The sequence below is a fragment of the Taeniopygia guttata genome, chromosome 16, assembly GCF_048771995.1.
Source record: "Taeniopygia guttata chromosome 16, bTaeGut7.mat, whole genome shotgun sequence".
Classification (NCBI taxonomy): Eukaryota; Metazoa; Chordata; class Aves; order Passeriformes; family Estrildidae; genus Taeniopygia; species Taeniopygia guttata.
The window spans coordinates 4,725,024-4,742,409 of record NC_133041.1 but is presented as its reverse complement, the minus strand read 5'-3'; the positions used below and the strand labels follow the sequence as shown (position 1 = coordinate 4,742,409).

Here is a 17,386-nt window from a genome sequence, read left to right as displayed (position 1 = left end):
AGACCAAAAATGACCCAAAAAAAGGTCCCGAAATGGCCCCAAAATGGCCGAAAAAGTCCCAAAATGACCCAAAATCGGCCCCTCCCCCACCCCGGGCAGAGGCGGGGCCGGGGGGTGGGGGAGGGGAGGGGGAGGGGCCGCCCCTCCCCCCCATCGAATCCCGCGGGGGTGGGGGAGGGGATTTGTCATTTCTGGGTCATTTTGGGTCATTTTGGGACTTTTTTCGGATAATTTTTTGGGTCACTTTGGGGTCAATTTTGGGTCGTTTTGGGACCTTTTTTTGGGACATTTTTTAGGGTCAATTTTGGGCCATTTTTGGGACATTTTTTAGGGTCAATTTTGGGCCATTTTAGGGACCATTTTTGGGTCATTTTAGGTCACTTTTGTATCATTTTGGGCTATTTTTGGACTTTTTTGACTAATTTTTGCCATTTTTGGACCATTTTTGGATATTTTTAGGAGTCAGTTTTGGGACACTTTTGGGACCATTTTTGAATAATTTTTGACCATTTTTGGGACCTTTTTTGTGACATTTTCGGTCATTTTTGGGCATTTTTTGGAGTCAATTTTGTGACATATTTGAGCATTTTTGGCTCATTTTTGGACATTTTTTGAGTAATTTTTAGGCCCTTTTTGGGACCATTTTGGGCTCATTTTTGGATATTTTTGGGAGTCAATTTTGGGCCATTTTGGGGTCATTTTAGGCCATTTTTGGACATTTTTTTGATTCATTTTTGGGTCATTTTTCGACCTTTTTTGGATCATTTTTGAGCCATTTTGTGCCACTTTTGAGTCATTTTTGGACCATTTTTGGTCCATTTTGGTTCCATTTTGGGTCATTTTTGGTCTTTTTTTGGGCAATTTTGGGGCATTTTGGGTCATTTTTGGTTCTATTTTGGGGGGTGGGGACTGGGATCAAACTGGGAGCCCCTCCCTGTCCCCCAAAATTATGCAAATTCATGCAAATCACCCTCCAAACCCCCTTCAAAAGCTGCCCCAACCCAATAATACCACAGCAATATGCAAATGAGGAATGTTTATTGCCTTAATGCAAATTTATGCAAATGAGCACCACACCCACGCCCTTCCCCCTCCATTTAAGGCCTGAAAAGGGGGCGTGGCCTCAACCAATCAGAGCCAGGCCGGGCTAATTTATGCAAATCCATGCATAGGCAAAGCGGAGGCGGAAAGGCGGCGGTATGCAAATTTATGCAGATGAGCCACGCTCCGCCTCCCACTGCTCGGGCGTCAGCGTTCGCTGCTCCAGCGCGTGGATGCGGCCCAGCTCCTCCTGCAGCGCCTCGTTAACCAGCCTGCATATTCATGAGATGCTAATTAACCCCCAGACCAGCCCTTAAAACCCCTCGTTAACCCCTTCTGTAATTAATTATTAATCAATCCCCGCCCCTTTTCCCATATAAGACAAATGTAAGCCCCGCCCCTTTTCCCAATTAAATTTAAATTAAGCCCCACCCCTTTTCCCAATTAAATTTAAATTAAGCTCCGCCCATTTCCCCATTTAAACCCAATTCAAGCCCCGCCCCTTTCCCTAATTAAAACCCAAATTAAGCCCTGCCCCTTTTCCCAATTAAACCCAAAATAAGCCCCGCCCCTTTCCCCAATTAACCTCAAATTAAGCCCCGCCTCTTTTCCTAATTAAACCCAAATTAAGCCCCACCCCTTTCCCAATTAAACTCAAATTAAGCCCCGCCCATTTTCCCAATTAAACCCAAATTAAGCCCCGCCCTTTTCCCCAATTAAACTCAAATAAAGCCCCACCCCTTTTTTAATTAAATCCAAATTAAGCCTTGATAATTTTCTGATTTAAACCTAAATTAAACCCCGCCCCTTTCCCAATTAAACCCAAATCAAGCCCCACCCCTCTTCTAATTAAATGCAAAATAAGCCACGCCCCTTTTCCCAATTAAACCCAAATTAAGCCCCGCCCCTTCCCCAATTAAACCCAATTTAAGCCCCGCCCCTTTCCCAAATTAAACCCAAATTAAGCCCCGCCCCTTCCCCAATTAAATGCAAATTAAGCCCCGCCCCTTTTCCCAATTAAACCAAAATTAAGCCCCGCCCTTTTCCCCAATTAAACCAAAATTAAGCCCCGCCCCTTTCCCGATTAACCCAAATTTAAGCCCCACCCCTTTTATATTAAAACCCAATTTAAGCCCCGCCCCTTTTCCAATTAACCCCAAATTAAGCCCCACCCCTTTTATATTTAAATCCAAATTAAGCCCCGCCCCTTTTCCCAATTAAACCCAATTTAAGCCCCACCCATTTCCCCAATTAACCTCAAATTAAGCCACGCCCCTTTTCCCAATTAAACCAAAATTAAGCCCCGCCCCTTTCTAATTTAAATCCCATTTAAAGCCCCGCCTCTTTTTAATTAAACCCAAATTAAGCCCTGCCCTTTTTATATTTAAAATCCAAATTAAGCCCCGCCCCTTTAATAATTAAACCCAAATTAGGCCCCACCCCTTTTATAATTAAATGCAAATTAGGCCCCGCCCCCACCGGTGCCTCTGGAGCGTTTTGAGGCCGCGGAACGTTCCGGAAACGACGAGAACGCGGAAACTTCCGGGGCAGAGCTGGGGCGAGTCCTGCACCTCCTGCAATTAGCGCTGATTAATTAGCAACAATTAACGTCCCGCCCCCCCGCCCATGCTAATGAGGAACAATATTTTAATTAAGGGGTGATTAGCACTCGTTAACGGCTAATTAGTTGTTAATAAACACCAATTAATATAAATTCATCGCTAATTACCGCTAATTAATGCTCATTAACCGCTCGCTGCAAGTATAAGCTAATTAATGCTACATAATGCTTATAATTAAATATAAAAATAATTAATAAGAAGATAATTAGCACTTGTTAAATGTTAATTGGCACCCACTAAATGGTTATTAGCGTTTATTAACAGCTAATTAACGTTGATTAATGATAATTTAACCACTAATTAACATATCTGAAAGGCTAATTACCTCCCTAATTAACCCCTCAAAAAAATAATTAGCAACTAAATTAACCCTAATTAACCCCTCCTAAACCTAATTAACGCTAATTAAACCCTCCCTCGCCTAACTGGCACCCTAAATAACCCAAATTAACGCTAATTAAGGCTAATTAACCAGTCCCAAACCTAATTAGAATCATAGTTAACGCTAATTAACCCCTCTCAAACCTAATTACCACCTTAATTACCTCGAATTACCCCTCCCCCGCCTAATTAGAATCCTAATTAACCCAAATTAACCCCTCCCGAAACGAATTATCATCTTAATTAACGCTAATTAAGGTTAATTAATGCTAATTACCCCTCCCCCGCCCAATTAACGCCCCCCAACCGCTCATTAACCGCCCTCCCAGCTAATTACCGCCCTGCCCAGCCCAATGACCCGGCGGGGGTCGCTAATTAGCCGCTAATTAATGAATTAATGACGCACCACGTGCTCGGCCTGGAGCCGCTCCCGGAGCCGCTCCCGCAGCTCCTCCGCCGTGGGCGGCTCCATTTCCGGTCAGGGGCCCTGCGTCACTTCCGGCGCTGCGCGGGGCTCGATGGGAAAGCGAGGCGGGACGGGCGGGGAGAGCGATGCATTGTGGGTAATGAGGCGGAAGTAAGGCAGGGAATTGTGGGTAAGCGAGGCGAAGACAGTAAAAGGCGCAAAGGTTTGTGGGTAAAGAGGCGGAAGTGAAACGCGGCATTGTGGGTAAGCGAGGCGGTTATTAAGCACCAATTAAAATAAATTCATCACTAATTAACGCCTATTAACCACTCACCGCAAGTACAAGCTAATTAATGCTACATAATGCTTATCATTAAATATAATTTTTTTTTTCCTCCCGCAGTGCATTGTGGGTAACGAGGCACAAACCGCCGCCATCTTTAAAAGATAAAACTACAATTCTGCCGCAGTGCATTGTGGGTAACGAGGCACAAACCGCCGCCATCTTTAAAAGATAAAACTACAATTCTGCCGCAGTGCATTGTGGGTAACGAGACACTGAACCGCCGCCATCTTGAAGAGGCGGAACTACAATTCCGCAATGGATTGTGGGATAACGAGGCCGTAACGCCGCCATTTTGAGCGGGGGCGGAAGTGGTGCCGCGGTGCATTGTGGGTAAGGAGGCACACAACCGACGCCATTTTAAAGAGGCGGAGCTACAATCCCGCAATGGATTGTGGGATAGCTAGGCCGTACCGCCGCCATTTTAAAGAGGCGGAGCTACAATCCCGCAATGGATTGTGGGATAACAAGGCCGTACCGCCGCCATGTTGAGCGCGGGCGGAAGTGGCGCCCGCCGCGGTGCATTGTGGGCGCCATGCGCGCCGTGTACCTGCTGCGCTCCCGCGGATCCCCCCGGGCCCGCGGCCCCCGTGGCGGAGGTTCCGCGGCCTACGTGGGGTTCACGGTGGACCCGCGGCGGCGGCTGCGGCAGCACAACGCGGGACGGAGGGGCGGAGGGGCCAAAAAGACCAGCGGGAGGGGGCCCTGGTCAGGGTTTGGGGGGATTTGGGGGGATTTGGGGGGTTTGAAGGGGTTAAATGGGGATTTGGGGGATTTTGAAGGGATTAAATTGGTATTTGGGGGGTTTAAAGGGATTAATAGGGATTTGGGGGGGTTCGAAGGGGATTTTGGGTGGTTTAAAGGGGATTTTGGGGGGTTTTGGGGGGTTCGAAGGGGTTAAATGGGGATTTGGGGGGTTTAAAGGGATAAATGGGGATTTGGGGGGGTTTAGAAGCGGATTTTGGGGGATTCGGGGTCTTTAAAGGGATTAAATGGGGATTTTGGGGGGGTTAAAAGGGGATTTTGGGGGATTGAAGGGGTTAATTGGGGAATTTGGGGGAATTTAAAAGGATTTAAAATATATTTTGGGGGCATTCCGATGGGTTCAGGAAAAATTTGGGGATATTTGAAAAATATTTGGGAGATTTTGGGGGAATTCAAGAAAATTAAAGTCAAATGTGGGGAATTTTTGGGGAAGATTTGGGGGGTTTTAAAGGGTTTCGATGTGGAATTCTGATTAATTTTATTAAATAATTATTAATTATTTTAAAAATCAATTTATTTTACCAATTTTGTCCCCCGAAAAGGGAAATGGAACTTTTCGTCCACGGCTTCCCCTCCGACGTCGCCGCCCTCAGGGTGAGCCCCGCCCCCTTTTAAGCCCCGCCCACCTCATTAAATAACAATCAACCCCTCCCATTGTATTTTAAGCCCCTCCCAGTTTCAACCCCACCCACTTAAACCACACCCACCTCATTAAACTAATTTACATGTAAGCCCCTCCTAGTTTTACCCTTAATTTCTTAAGCCCCGCCCACCTCATTAAACCACATTTAACCCCTATTTTAATTTAAGCCCCTCCCATATTTAAATTACCATATAAGCCACATCCACATTGTTAAACTGATTTGAATGTAAGCCCCTCCCACTTTAACCCCGCCCACATAAGCCCCACCCACCTCATTAAACTCATTTAAATATAAGCCCCACACACTTTTAAGCCCAATTAAGCCCCGCCCACCTCATTAAACGCATTTAAATCCCTCCCCTTTTAATTTAAGCCCCTCCCATATTTAAATGACCATATCAGCCACACCCACTTAAGCCACACCCACCTCATTAAACTCATTTAAATGTAAGCCACTCCCACTTTTAATTCCAAGTTAAGCCCCACCCACCTCATTAAACCCATTTCAACCCCTCCCCTTTTAATTTAAGCCCCTCCCATATTTAAATGACCAAATAAGCCACACCCACTTTAGCCACACCCACCTCATTAAACTTATTTAAATGTAAACCCCTCCCACTTTTAATCCCAAATTAAGCCCCGCCCACCTCATTAAACCCAGTTTAACCCCTCCCCTTTTAATTTGAGCCCCTCCCATATTTAAATGATGATTTAAGCCACACCCACTTTAGCCACACCCACCTCATTAAACTCATTTAAATCTAAGCCCCTCCCACTTCAATCCCCAATTTAGCCACGCCCACCTCATTAAACCCATTTAAATCCCTCCCCTTTAAATTTAAGCCTTTCCCATATTCAAATGACCACTTAAGCCCCGCCCCTTTTATCATCCCTCCCATATTTAAATGAGCACTTAAGCCCTGCCCCTTTTATCATAAACCCCTCCCATATTTAAATGAGCACTTAAGCCCCGCCCCTTTTATCGTAAGCCCCTCCCATATTTAAATGATCACTTAAGCCCTGCCCCTTTTATAAAAAGCCCCCCCATATTTAAATGAGCACTTAAGCCCCGCCCCCTTTATCATAAGCCCCTCCCATATTTAAATGAGCACTTAAGCCCCACCCCTTTTATGTTAAACCCCTCTCATATGTAAATGAGCACTTAAGCCCCGCCCCTTTTCCAGTTCGAGTGGGCGTGGCAACACCCCAACTCCTCCCGCCGCCTCCTGGCCCCGCCCCCCCGCCGCCCGCGGGAGCAGCCAATCAGCTTCGCCCTCCGCGTGCTGCCCCGCCTCCTTTGGGCCCCGCCCTGGTCCCGCCTCCCGCTGCGGATTCGCTGGCTCCGCCCCCCGGGCCCCGCCCTCGAGCTGGCCCCGCCCAATCACGTGGTGCAGGAGGAGGGGGCGGGGCCACCGCGCCTGAAAAGGAAAAAGGGGCGGAGCCAAATGGCGGAAACGGGCGGGGGGTGTGGCTTGTGTAATGAGGTAAGGGGCGGGGCTTAAGTGCTCATTTGCATGTGGGAGGGGCTTGAATTGAAAGGGGAGGGGTTGAACTGGGTTTAATGAGGTGGGTGGGGCTTAATAAATTGGGGTTTGAAAGTGGGAGGGGCTTACATTTAAATGAGTTTAATGAGGTGGGTGTGGCTTGTGTGGGGAGGTAAGGGGCGGGGCTTAAGTGCTCATTTGAATATGGGAGGAGTTTGAATTAAAAGGGGAGGGGTTTAAATGGGTTTAATGAGGTGGGCGGGGCTTAATAAATTGGGGTTTGAAAGTGGGAGGGGCTTAGATTTAAATGAGTTTAATGAGGTGGGTGTGGCTTATGTGGTCATTTAAATATGGGAGGGGCTTAAATTTAAAGGGGAGGGGTTGAACTGGGTTTAATGAGGTGGGCGTGGCTAAATTGAGGGTTAAAGTGGGAGGGGCTTGAATATAAGTGAGTTTAATTAGGTGGGTGTGTCTTAGGTAAGTGTGGTTTATATGGTCATTTAAATATGGGAGGGGCTTAAATTAAAAGGGGAGGGGTTGAAATGGGTTTAATGAGGTGGGCGGGGCTCAATTGGGGGTTAAAGTGGGAGTGGCTTATATTTAAATGAGTTTAATGAGGTGGGTGTGGCTTAAGTGGGTGTGGTTTATATAATCACTTAAATATGGGAGGGGCTTTAATTAAAAGAGGAGGGGTTAAAATAGGTTTAATTAGGATGGTGGGGAATTTTTAATGTTGGGCGTGGTCTAAAAGGGGCGTGGCCTTCACTAAAGAGAACAAAATACAAATTTGATGAATTTTGGAGCATGAAAACGCAAATATATGGAAATTTGGGGTGTGGGCAGGGGCCTGATGTGCTGTTAATAAATCGCTGTGAGGTTAAAAACTAGTTAAATCACATTGAAATGCATAATTTATGCAAATTTATGCGGTTCAAGCAGGAATTTCAGCGTTTTGATGTTTTCAGGAACAGGCCACGCCCCTTCTGCGCTGTCCCCGCCCCCAGTGCAAGATGGCCGCCCACGCCCCGTGCCTGGCCCGGCTCTTCCTGGCCCCGGAGCCGCTGCAGCTGCTGCCCGTGGGGGGAAACTGTCCCGGGTAAAAAAGGGGCGGGGCTTAATGCTGGGGGGCGGAGCTTGTTGTTTAGAGCGGTTTTCCTTTTAAGGAAAGGATCCAAGATGGCTGCCAGGGGGCGGGGCTTGTTTTTTAAGGAGCTTTACCTTATGAGGGAACGTTCCAAGATGGCTGCCAGGGGGTGGGGCTTGTTTTAATTCCTATTTGTTTTATCAGGAAAGGTTTCAATATGGCTGCCAGGGGGTGGGGCTTGTTTTAATTTGCATTTCTCTTATAAAGAAATATTTCAATATGGCTGCCGGGGGCAGGGCTTGTTTTAATTCCTATTTGTTTTATCAGGAAAAATTTCAAGATGGCTGCCAGGGGGTGGGACTTATTTTAATTTGCATTTCCCTTCTAAGGAAATGTTCCAATATGGCTGCCAGGGGGCGGGGCTTGTTTTAATTTGCATTCCCCTTATAAAAAAATATTCAATATGGCTGCCAGGGGGCGGGGCTTGTTTTAATTTGCATTCCCCTTATAAAAAAATATTCAATATGGCTGCCAGGGGGCAGGGCTTGTTTTAATTTGCATTTATTTAATAAAGGAAATATTCAATATGGCTGCCAGGGGGCGGGGCTTGTCCAAAGATGGTGTGTCCTGACTCTGACCCCGCCCCCAGGTGCCACACCCACCTCCTCTGGGGCGATCTGATTCGTCGCTGCTTGGGAGAGGCGGAGCCTGAAGAGGAGTGGGCGGAGCCTGATGATGTCATCATCCCAAGCTCCGCCCCCACGTGAAACCACACCCGCAATTGCATTTTAAATTATTTATTTACAATAAAATAACTTTTAATTAATAAATTGTTTAATTATAACTAAAGGGGTGTGACTTTTGGCCACGCCCCATGACGTCATTTCCCTTTTTGCCCCTCCCACTTTTGGCCGCCATTTTGAGAGCCAAAAATCCCATTTTTCCCCCCATTTTTTTCAACTTATTTTACATTTTTTGCAACTTTTTTCCCCCGAAAAATAATTTTTTGGGATCTTCCCATCCTCCAACCCCTCCCAAAAAAATTTTGGGATATTTTTTCACAGATTTTCAGACTTTTTTTGTCAATTTTCACCACAAAAATCCCACGTTTACCCCTAAAATTTCTTAATTATTTCCCATAAAAATCCCAAATTTTCCCACCTCAAATAAATCCCAATCATTCCCCAAAGAAATCCTCAATTCTCCCTTATAAAAACTTCATTTTTTTCCCCATAAAAACATCTTTTTTTTCCCGCATGAATTTGCCAGTTTTACCCCCAAAAATTCCCAATTTTCTCTTTATAAAATTCCCAATTTCTCCCAATAAAAATCCCAGGTTTCCCTCCAAAAAATCAATTTTCCCCACATTTTTTCCATGCTAAAATCCCTTTTATTTTTTCCCCCCAATAAATCAAATTTTCCTTTATTTTCCCCTTTCCAAATCCCGTTTTTTCCCTCCCTACCTAATTCCAGGTTGGTCTTCTTAAATTTTGGGTGTTTTTTCCCAAATTTTGGGTGGTTTTGCCCAAAATTTCACTTTTTTTTGGTTTCTTTGCAGGCCACCACGTAGCGCTGGGCGACGTTGAGGGGCGGGGAGTAACCGTCGGCGTAGGAGGTGTCCTCGAACAGCACCGAATAATCGTCCTGGGGCTGAAATTTGGGGAAAAAAATTGAAAATTTGGGGAAAAATATGGATTAGAAATGAGCCATGCCCCTTAGCAACCCTCTTATATGCTATTAGCTTCCCTAGCAACAAGCCACGCCCCTTAGCAACCCCCTTAGCAACAAGCCACGCCCCTTAGCAACCCCCTTATATGGCATTAGCTTCCCTAGCAACAAGCCACGCCCCTTAGCAACCCCCTTATATGGCAATGACTCTCCATAGCAACAAGCCACGCCCCTTAGCAACCCCCTTTTATGGCAATGGCTCTCCTTAGCAACAAGCCACGCCCCTTAGCAACAACCTAATATTGCAATGACTCTCCTTAGCAACAAACCACGCCCCTTAGCAACCCCTTATATGCTAATAACTTCCCTAGCAACAGGCCACGCCCCTTAGCAACCCCCTTATATGCTAATAACTTCCCTAGCAACAAGCCACGCCCCTTAGCAACCCCTTATATAGCAACGACTCTCCTTAGCAACAAGCCACACCCCTTAGCAACCCCCTTATATGGCAATGGCTCTCCTTAGCAACAAGCCACGCCCCTTAGCAACTGCCTTAAATGGCAATTACTCACCATAGCAACAAGCCACGCCCCTTAGCAACCGCCTTATATGGCAATGACTCTCCTTAGCAACAAGCCACGCCCCTTAGCAACCACCTTATATGGCAATGACTCTCCTTAGCAACAAGCCACGCCCCTTAGCAACTCCTTATATGGTATTAGCTTCCCTAGCAACAAGCCACGCCCCCTAGCAACACAACGCCCCCTAGTGGCCGCCCCCATTTCCGCACGCAGATTTCTCATTTTTCGCGCTATTTTTGCCCCAAATCTCCGATTTTTTCGGGGTTTTCTCCCCAAAACGGGGATTTCGGGGGCCGGGGACTCACGCGCTGGGGCGGGGCGTGGATGAGGGCGCGGTAGAAGCAGGTGGTCTGCGGGTAGAGCGCCAGCACCAGCTGCTCCTTGTGGAACAGCGCCTCGGGGTCGGTCTCGGGGTTGGTTTTCCACTGGGGCAGGGGGATGATGCGGCGGCGGCTCAGCGTGTGGCGCCTGCGGTTTGGGGCGAAAAACGGCGGGTTTGGGAAAATCGGGGAGAAATTGGGGGTTATAGGGAAAATACGCAGAAAATTTGGTGAGAAACAGCGGGAAAATGGGGGTTTTATGGGGAAAAATGGGGGGGAAATTGTGATTTTTATGGGGGAAAAGTGGGGGGGAATTGCAGGGAAATGAGGGAAAAATTTGATTTTTTTGGGGAAAAAATATGGAAAATTTGGGGGGAAAATTTGATTTTTGGGGGGAAAATTTGGGGGGTTTTATGGGGAAAAATTGGGGAAAATTTGCGGGGGGAATAGGGGAAAAATTTGATTTGTTGGGGGGAAAATTTGGAGGGTTTTATTGGGAAAATTTGGGCAACATTTGGGGGGAAATGGGAAAATTTGATTTTTTGGGGGGAAAATTTGGTGGGAAATGGGGGGAAATTTGATTTTTTGGGGGGAAAATTTGGTGGGAAATGGGAAATTTGATTTTTTTTGTGAAAATTTGGGATTTTTTTGGGAAAATTTGGGGGTTTTATGGGGAAAATTTGAGGAATATTTTGGGAGTAATTTGGGAAAATTTGGGGGTTTTATGGGGAAAATTTGGGGGTTTTATGGGGAAAATTTGAGGAATATTTTGGGGGTAACTGGGGAAAAATTGGGATTTTTATGGGGGAAATTTGGCATTTTTGGGCGGGTAGTTGGGGGAAAATTAGGATTTTTGGGGGTAAAATGCGGGGAAATTGGGATTTTTTTTGGAAGGAAAAAATGTGATTTTTATGTTGGAAAATCTGGGGGGAAATGAAGGAAAATTGGGATTTTTATGGGGGAAAATTGGGGGAAAATGGGATTTTTATGGGCAAATTTTGGGGTTTTTTGGGGTGGTTTGAGGGGGTTTTGGGGCATTTTAAATGAAATTTTTGGGGTTTTTCATTGCTCACTCTTTGCCTTCCTCGTCGATGTCGTCCACCTCGTACCTGGGGAAAAAAATCCAATTTTGAGCCCAAAAAATCCAATTTTGTGCCTATAAAAAGGAATTTTGGGCCCAAAAAATGAAACTTTGGGTCTATAAAAGCAAATTTTGGTCCAAAAAATCCAAATTTTGTGCCTATAAAAGGGAATTTTGGACACAAAAAGAGGAATTTTAATCCCAAAAATTCAGATTTTGGAGCCAAAAAGTCGAATTTTGTGTCTATAAAAGGGAATTTTAATCCCAAAAAATCAGATTTTGGAGCTAAAAAATCGAATTTCGGGTCTATAAAAGGGAATTTTAATCCCAAAAAGTCAGATTTTGGAGCCAAAAATGGAATTTTGTGTTCAGAAAAGGGAATTTTGGGCCCAAAAAATTGAATTTTGGTCCCAAAAAGTGGAATTTTGTGTCTAGAGTAGGGAATTTTGGTCCCAAAAATCGGAATTTTGTGTCCAGAGAAAGGAAGTTTGGGTGTAAAAAATCCCAATTTTGTGCCTATAAAAGGGAATTTTGGGCCCAGAAAGTCCGATTTTGTGCCTGTAAAAGGGAATTTTGGGTCTAAAAAAATGAAATTTTGGGTGTAAAAAATCGAATTTTGGGTCTATAAAAGGGAATTTTGGGCCCAGAAAGTCCGATTTTGTGCCTGTAAAAGGGAATTTTGGGTCTAAAAAATGAAATTTTGGGTGTAAAAAATCGAATTTTGGGTCTATAAAAGTAAATTTTGTTCCCAAAAAAAATTAAATTTTGAGGGCAAAAAAATCGAATTTTGGGTCTATAAAAGGGAATTTTAATCCCAAAAAGGCAGATTTTTGGAGCCAAAAAATCGAATTTTGGGTCTATACAAGGGAATTTTGGTCCCAAAAATTGAATTTTGTGTCCAGAGAAGGTAATTTTGGTCCCAAAAAACAGAATTTTGTGTGCAGAGCAGGGAATTTTGGTCCCAAAAAACGGAATTTTGTGTCCAGAGAAGGGAATTTTGGGTGCAAAAACCGGGATTTGGGGTCCAGAGAAGGGAATTTTGGTCCCAAAAATCGAATTTTGGGTCTATAAAAGGGAATTTTGGTCCCAGAAGTGGAATTTTGTGTGCAGAGCAGGTAATTTTGGGCCGAAACCGCGGTATTTTGGGTCAGTGGCTCACTTGTTGGCGGCGTGGCTGTAGCTGACCACCTCGGCCAGGATCCACTGCTCGTCCCCCTCCAGCGCCTTCACCCGCGCCGCCACTTTGTCCCCCGGCTTGGCCACGTAGTCGCCCGCCGCCGGCACCGCCCCGCACAGCGGCGGGGGCCTGGGGAAAAAATGGGATTTTTGGGAAAAAAATTGGGGGGAAATTGGGGTTTTTATGGGGGAAAATTGGGGGAAAATTGGGGGGGAAAACGTGATTTTTTTAGGGCAAAAAATGGGGTGAAATTGGAGAAAGAATGGGATTTTTTGGGGAGAAAATGGGATTTTTTGGGGGGGAAATTTTTTTCCCCCCAAATTCCCACTTTCCCCCACCAAATCCCTCTTTACCCTCCCAAAATCCTCCTTATTCCCAAAAATTCCCTTTTCCCCCCCATTTCCCCCCCCATTTCTTAATCCACAGCACCCCCAAATCCTCTTTTATTCCCCCCAATTTCCCCAAAATTCCCATTTTTTCCCATTTCCCCCCCCATTTCTTAATCCACAGCACCCGCAAATCCCCTTTTATTCCCCCAAATTTCCATTTCCCTCCCCCAAATTTTCACTTTTCCCCCCCAAATCCCTCTTTACCCTTCCCAAATCCTCATTTTTCCCCAAAATTCCCAATTTTTTTTTCCCATTTCCCCTCACTTTTCCTCAGGTTTCCCAACCCACAGCAGCAGCATCCTCAGCACCCCCAGATCCCCTTTTATTCACCCAAATTTCCTTTTTTTCCCACTTCCCCCCCACCCCCAAATCCTTCTTTACCCTCCCAATATCCTCATTTTTCCCAAAAATTCCCATTTTTTTCCCCTTTTCCCCTCACTTTTCCTCAGGTTTCCCAACCCACAGCAGCAGCATCCTCAGCACTCCCAAATCCTCTTTTAGTCCCCCAAATCTCCCTTTTTTTCCTTCAATTTCCCACTTTCCCCCCCCAAATCTCTCTTTACCCTCCCAAAATCCTCATTATTCCCCAAAAATTCCCTTTTTCCCCCCATTTGCCCCCATTTTCATCACTTTCCCCCCATTTCTTAATCCACAGCACCCCCAAATCCCCTCTTATTCTTCCAAATTTCCATTTCCCCCCCCCAAATTTTCACTTTTTCCCCCCAAATCCCTCTTTACCCTCCCAAAATCCTCATTATTTCCCAAAATTCCCTTTTTTTTTCCCCATTTCCCCTCACTTTTCCCCGGGTTTCCCGATCCACAGCGGCAGCGTCATGGCCGACTGCTGCAGCAGCGTCATCAGCACCCCCCTCCTCATCGTCTTCCTGGGCGGCTCCGCCTCGCTGTAAATCCCGGCGATTTTGGCCGCTGGAATTTAAAAATTTAAAAAATTTTATAAATAACACAATTTTTTAAAAAATTTGAGGGGTTTGGGCGGAATTTTGAGGGGTTTGAAAGGGTTTGAGGCGTTTCCCGCCTTTTTTGGCCGCCGTGAGGGCAGCGTGGCAGCGCCCTCTAGCGGACGTACCGATGCGCCGCTCCTCCAGCAGCGATTTGATCTCGGCGATTTTATCCAGAGCTCGGCGGAGGACGCTGAGGGAGGAAAAGAGGGAAAAAAGGTAAAAATTGGGGGGAAAAGTAAAAATTTAGGGGGGAAAAGTAAAAAATTCGGGGGAAAAGGGTAAAAATTGGGGGGAAAAATTTGAGTTTGGGGAGTGGGGAGGGGAAAAAAGTGGGGTTTGGGGGGGATAAGGAAGGTGGGGTGAGAAATGGGGGGTTTAGGGAGAATTAGGAGGGAATTGTGAGGGAGAAGGGGGAATTTGAAAAAAAAAAAGGGGATTTGAGGAAAAAATGAGGGGATTGAGAGGAAAAATGGGGGAGTTTGAGGGGAAAAATGGAATTGTGAGGAAAAAGGGGGGAATTGGGGGAAAGGGCGGAATTTGGGGGGAAAAAAGGGAATTGTGAGGAGAAAGGGGGGAATTTGAGGAAAAATGAGGGAATGTGAAGAAAAAGGGGTTTGGGAAGAAAAAGGGGGGAATTGTAAAGAAAAAGGAGGGAATTGTGAGGAAAAAAGAGGGAATTGTGAGGGAAAAAGGGAGGTATTTGGAGGGAAAAAAGGGAATTGTGAGGAAAAAGAGGGAATTGTAAAGAAAAAAGGATTTGGGAAGAAAAAGGGGGGAATTGTAAAGAAAAAGGAGGAAATTGTGAGGAAAAAGGAGGGAATTGGGAAGAAAAATGAGGGAATTGTGAGGAAAAAAGAGGGAATTGTGAGGGAAAAACGGTGGAATTTGGGGGGAAAAAGGGAATTGTGAGGAAAAAGAGGGAATTGTGAAGAAAAAGGGATTTGGGAAGAAAAAGGGGGGAATTGTAAAGAAAAAGGAGGAAATTGTGAGGAAAAAGGGGAATTGTGAGAAAAAAGAGGGAATTGTGAGGAAAAGGAGAATTGTGAGGGAAAAGGGAGGAATTAGGAGGCAAAAGGGGGGAATTTGAGGGAAAAGAAGGGAATTGGGACGAAAAAAGGGGGAAATTGGGAGGAAAAGAGGGAATTGTAAAGAAAATGGAATTTAAAAAGAAAAAGGGGGGAATTTTAAAGAAAAAGGGAGCAATTGTGGGGGAAAAGGAATTGTGAGGAAAAAGGGGGGAATTTTCAGGAAAAATGAGGGAATTTTAAAGAAAAAGGAGAGAATTTGAGAAAAAAAGGTAATTGTGAGGGGAGATAAGGGAATATGAGGAAAAAGGAAGGAATTGTGAGAAAAAAGGAGGGAATTGTAAAGAAAAAGGAGGGAATTGTGGGGGAAAAGGAGAGAATTGTGGGGAAAAAACGGGAATTGAGAGGAAAAATAAGAGAACTGTGAGGAAAAAGGGGGGAACTGCAGAAGAAATGGGAATTTGAAGGGGAAAAATGGGAATTTGAAGGGATAAAGTGGGAATTTGAGGTTAAAAAGCAGAAATCTGAGGGGAAAAAAGAAAATGTGAGTGCAAAAAGTGGAAATCTGGGGGAGGAAATCGGAATTTACGGGGGAAAAATGGGAATTTGAAGGGATAAAATGGGAATTTGAAGGGGAAATATGGGAATTTGAGGGGATAAAATGAGAATTTGAGGGGTTTTGGGTTTAAAATTGTGGATTTTGGACTCACTTGCACTCGGCTTCGGCATCAGCCTTGGCTGTGGTGTAGAGCCCTCGGAGCTTGGTGCGGTAATAGGGGGAAACTAAAATGGAATTTTGAGAGTCAAAATGTGCCAAAAAGCCCCAAAATTCCCTTTAAACCTCGGAATTTTTTTACTTTTGTTCTCCGTCTGCATCCGCTCGTGCGTCTTCTGGATGTTCACCAGGTTGTGCTCGCTGCGGGAACGCTCCTCCTGAGGGGAGAAAAATTGGGGAATTTGGGAAAAATTGGGGGAAAAGAGGGAAAAAGGGGGGGAAATTGGGGAAAATGAAGAAAAAAGGAGGGGAAATGGGGAAAAAAGGAGGTGAAAAGAGGGGGAAAGGAGGAAAAAAAGGAGGTGAAAGGGGAGGAAATTAGGAAAAAAAGGGGTAAATGAAAAGTAAAGGAAGGAAAAAAGGGGTGAAATTAGTAAAGAGGGGGAAAATGGGGAAAAACTGAAGGGAAAAGGGGGGGAAATGGGGGAAAATTAGGAAAAAAGAATGGAAAATAGGGGGAAATGGGGGGAAAATTAAGAAAGTGGAGGGGAAAAGGGGGGGAATTAGGAAAAAATGGGGAAATGAAAAAAGGAGAAGGGGGAAATGACGAAAAAAGGAGGGAAATTAGGAAAAACTGGGGAAATGAAGAAAATAAGTTGAAAGGTGCAAAAAATGTTGATTTTTGGGGTGAAATGGGTGATTTTGGGGTGAAATGGGTGATTTTTGGGGTTTGTGAAGGGAAAAAAAAAGTTTATTTTGGGTGAAATTGCTGATTTGGGGTAAAATGGGTGATTTTTGAGATTCCTGAGGGAATAAAAAGTTGATTTTGGATGTGAAATGGTGATTTTTTTGGCTCAGTGAGGGGGAAAAAAGATATTTTGTGCTGAAATTGGTGATTTTTGGGGTGAAATGGGTGATTTTGGGGTAAAATGGGTGAATTGGGGGTGAAATGGGTGATTTTTGGGTGAAATGGGTGATTTTTGTAATCAGTGAGGGGAAAAAATGTTATTTTGGGGTTAAATGGGTGATTTTTGGAATCCTATGGGGAAATAAAATTGATTTTGGAGTGAAATGGGTGATTTTGGGGTGAAATAGGTGATTTTTGAGATCCCTGAGGGGAAAAAAAATATTTTGGGGTGAAATGGGTGATTCTTGGGTTAAATGTGTGATTTTTGAGATCCCTGAGGGGGAAAAAAACATATTTTGGGGTGAAATGGGTGATTCTTGGGTTAAGTATGTGATTTTTTGGGATCCCTGATGGGCAAAAGGCTTATTTTGGGGTGAAATTATTGATTTTGGGCTCCCTCAGCGGAAACAGTTTGAAAAGACCGAAACCCTTGAGGATCCCTCAGGGCCAAACGGGACCCGGGGCTGCAAAACGGGGAAACCCTGAGGGAAAAAAACCCCCAAAAATCCTTAAAAAAAAAAATAAATAAAAAAGGGGAAAAACCTAAAATAAATGGGGGTACCTGCGTCTGTTTGATGAGCTGGTGCAGCTCCCCCAGCAACTCCGCGATGCGCGAATCGGCCGAGACGAGCGCCATGAGGGGAAAAACGGGGATGGCGGAGGGGGGGGGGGGGGCAGAAAATGGCGGCGGGGGGAGAAAATGGCGGCGCCTCCTGAGGGGAGAAGCGGGAGGGAAAGGGGGAGCCACAAGCCACGCCCACTTAGCACCATATATGGTCAAAATCACGCCTT

At 45.2% G+C, this 17,386-nt stretch overlaps 3 protein-coding genes across 3 annotated transcripts; 1 reads left to right on the top strand and 2 right to left on the bottom strand.

Moving 5' to 3' along the window:
- Positions 1-1,021: 1,021 nt before the first annotated feature.
- On the bottom strand, positions 1,022-3,542 carry BOLA2B (bolA family member 2B). Its single transcript, NM_001245245.2, is given in 3 exon segments — positions 1,022-1,313; positions 2,521-2,615; positions 3,451-3,542. Coding segments are annotated over 3 exon segments (267 nt in total). The 5' UTR covers positions 3,517-3,542; the 3' UTR covers positions 1,022-1,207.
- A 751-nt stretch (positions 3,543-4,293) lies between these two features.
- Positions 4,294-8,599, top strand: SLX1B (SLX1 homolog B, structure-specific endonuclease subunit). Its single transcript, XM_041719540.2, has 5 exons — positions 4,294-4,501; positions 5,101-5,152; positions 6,386-6,685; positions 7,651-7,781; positions 8,419-8,599. Exons 1-5 carry the CDS (start codon positions 4,329-4,331, stop codon positions 8,534-8,536), a joined length of 774 nt encoding a protein of 257 aa, XP_041575474.2. The 5' UTR covers positions 4,294-4,328; the 3' UTR covers positions 8,537-8,599.
- SGF29 (SAGA complex associated factor 29) lies at positions 8,551-17,260 on the bottom strand. The gene is made up of 9 exons (XM_041719539.2): positions 17,157-17,260; positions 15,830-15,905; positions 15,683-15,755; positions 14,073-14,137; positions 13,783-13,912; positions 12,579-12,725; positions 11,412-11,447; positions 10,324-10,486; positions 8,551-9,419 (listed from the first exon to the last, which is right to left on the bottom strand). Exons 1-9 carry the CDS (start codon positions 17,229-17,231, stop codon positions 9,303-9,305), a joined length of 882 nt encoding a protein of 293 aa, XP_041575473.1. The 5' UTR covers positions 17,232-17,260; the 3' UTR covers positions 8,551-9,302.
- Positions 17,261-17,386: the final 126 nt, after the last annotated feature.

Coding starts and splice junctions, on each gene's coding strand:
- SLX1B (XM_041719540.2), top strand. CDS start 4,329: ATGCGCGCCGTGTACCTGCTGCGCTCCCGCGGATCCCCCCGGGCCCGC. Junction 6,686..7,650: donor GGTGTGGCTTGTGTAATGAG/GTAAGGGGCGGG, acceptor TGATGTTTTCAG/GAACAGGCCACGCCCCTTCT. Junction 7,782..8,418: donor GTGGGGGGAAACTGTCCCGG/GTAAAAAAGGGG, acceptor CCCCGCCCCCAG/GTGCCACACCCACCTCCTCT.
- SGF29 (XM_041719539.2), bottom strand. CDS start 17,231: ATGGCGCTCGTCTCGGCCGATTCGCGCATCGCGGAGTTGCTGGGGGAG. Junction 13,913..14,072: donor GCTGGAGGAGCGGCGCATCG/GTACGTCCGCTA, acceptor TTTAAATTCCAG/CGGCCAAAATCGCCGGGATT. Junction 12,726..13,782: donor ATCGGGAAACCCGGGGAAAA/GTGAGGGGAAAT, acceptor TTTTTTCCCCAG/GCCCCCGCCGCTGTGCGGGG.